General features: G+C 58.5%; 2 protein-coding genes across 2 annotated transcripts in view; one reads left to right on the top strand and one right to left on the bottom strand.

The window, feature by feature from the left end:
• The window catches only part of LAESUDRAFT_732202 (uncharacterized protein), a gene marked incomplete at its 3' end in the record, with an annotated part of 1,391 nt that extends 609 nt beyond the window's left edge, over window positions 1-782 (bottom strand). Inside the window, exon 1 of the mRNA XM_040910194.1 lies at window positions 696-782. Coding sequence (XP_040758341.1) covers window positions 696-721 — 26 coding nt within the window. The remainder of the gene's footprint in view (window positions 1-695) is intronic.
• Window positions 783-823: 41 nt separating this feature from the next.
• On the top strand, window positions 824-1,353 carry LAESUDRAFT_764507 (uncharacterized protein; the record flags this gene model as incomplete). The annotated part of the gene is made up of 2 exons (XM_040913447.1): window positions 824-913; window positions 1,123-1,353. The coding sequence occupies 2 exons, from the start codon at window positions 824-826 to the stop codon at window positions 1,351-1,353; spliced, it is 321 nt and encodes a 106-aa protein (XP_040758340.1).
• Window positions 1,354-1,426: the final 73 nt, after the last annotated feature.

Genomic DNA, 1,426 nt, shown 5'->3' with positions numbered 1-1,426 from the left:
CGCCTCGTCATTTGTAGTATCCACGTAGTCAACATCTCACCTGCGTCTCGGTACGCTCTGGTCATCCACACATCTAACGAGGTCGACAGCATCCCCGACGTGATCAAGAAGATTGTGCGCAGAGATGGCCCTAGTCGACACGGTACCATGAAGGATCGGGCAGCAAGTGGTTAGGAGGGTGCGTTACTCACCGTCGCAAACGTTTTCCGGCACTCCCTGTGTGTCGCGTCAACTCACGGTCCACGGCGCGGTCCGTTTGCATGAGCGGTGAACGTAAGACACGGTCTTCGTCTTCTATCGCAGCGGCATGGCCCCGACGCGCGGTCTGGTTTCGGTACGAGGTGGTGCGCTCAATCGTTCGGCATTGACGCATTCAGCGCGGAGGGCTGGTGAAGTACCGTCGATGAGACGGTCGGGTTGTTTGTGAGGCAAGACCTTCTGTTTGCATCAAGGAGAGCGGGCTGGTACGGGCGAGGGCGAGTTGGATGGCAGGAGATGAATGTAAAGGGATGACAATGGGAGAGGAGGGCGAGCGGATCGTCGGCGATGGAGGGATTCGATGGCGGATAAGGGTCGCATGGCACAGGGATGTTATCGAGGTGTTGGAGGAGAAGGGGAGGATGATGAGGGAATGTCGAAAGTAGCTGGAAGGGAATGGAATACAGTTCAGTGTGACTGAAACAAAAGCGGCTTACCAGGCTTTGCGAATGAGCTGCAGCATTCGACGTGCCCCTGTAGCCTGTGCTACACCCCTGTACTCTTGAAAGGGCCATGTCTCCACGATACTGCACGGTCGTATCTCGCCGAGATATATCTGGCAGCCATGGCATGTGCGCGTCTTGGACAGTGGGCGCAACGCGTCGGAGAGTGGACAGGTGGCGCGCGGATTGGACGGCTTGCAGGGGAACAGAGAGTGCGCGTCGGGACAGGTACGCATGGTGGACACAGGCGGGGGATGAGCGCAAGCGAGTGAGACAGGGCAGGTGAGATGATGGGCGCCTGCATATGACGCGAAGTGGGCGCTTCCATCTGGACGGTCACTAGCCTTGACATGCCAGACAGAGATTCTCGATCACTCTCTCACGTACACAATACTGACGGCACACACTACCCCTCCAGTAGTCCCTACAAGATGCCTTCCGTGACCCGTCCTCGCCATTCCACCTACCGCCCGGCACGCAAGGCCCTGCCTCCCCAGATCCCCCTGCCGAGTTCCTGCACACTGAAGCCCAGGAGACGCGGGCGGAGCAGGCCCGCACAAAGATGCTAGAGCTGGGCTACGACCCGAGCAGCTTCTGGGAGCAGCGGATCGTGTGGGGTGACCACGACGCATTCCAGTCAGTCAACCCCTGACCTGTCCGTTTGCATCATCTGAACACGAGCCATCCAGACACGTAAACAACGTGCGCTACAGTACGTTCGATGC

Source organism: Laetiporus sulphureus (genome assembly GCF_001632365.1).
Source record: "Laetiporus sulphureus 93-53 unplaced genomic scaffold LAESUscaffold_78, whole genome shotgun sequence".
NCBI lineage: Eukaryota > Fungi > Basidiomycota > Agaricomycetes > Polyporales > Laetiporaceae > Laetiporus > Laetiporus sulphureus.
The sequence above is the reverse complement of the archived record's forward strand: the minus strand, read 5'-3'. Positions and strand labels throughout refer to the sequence as shown.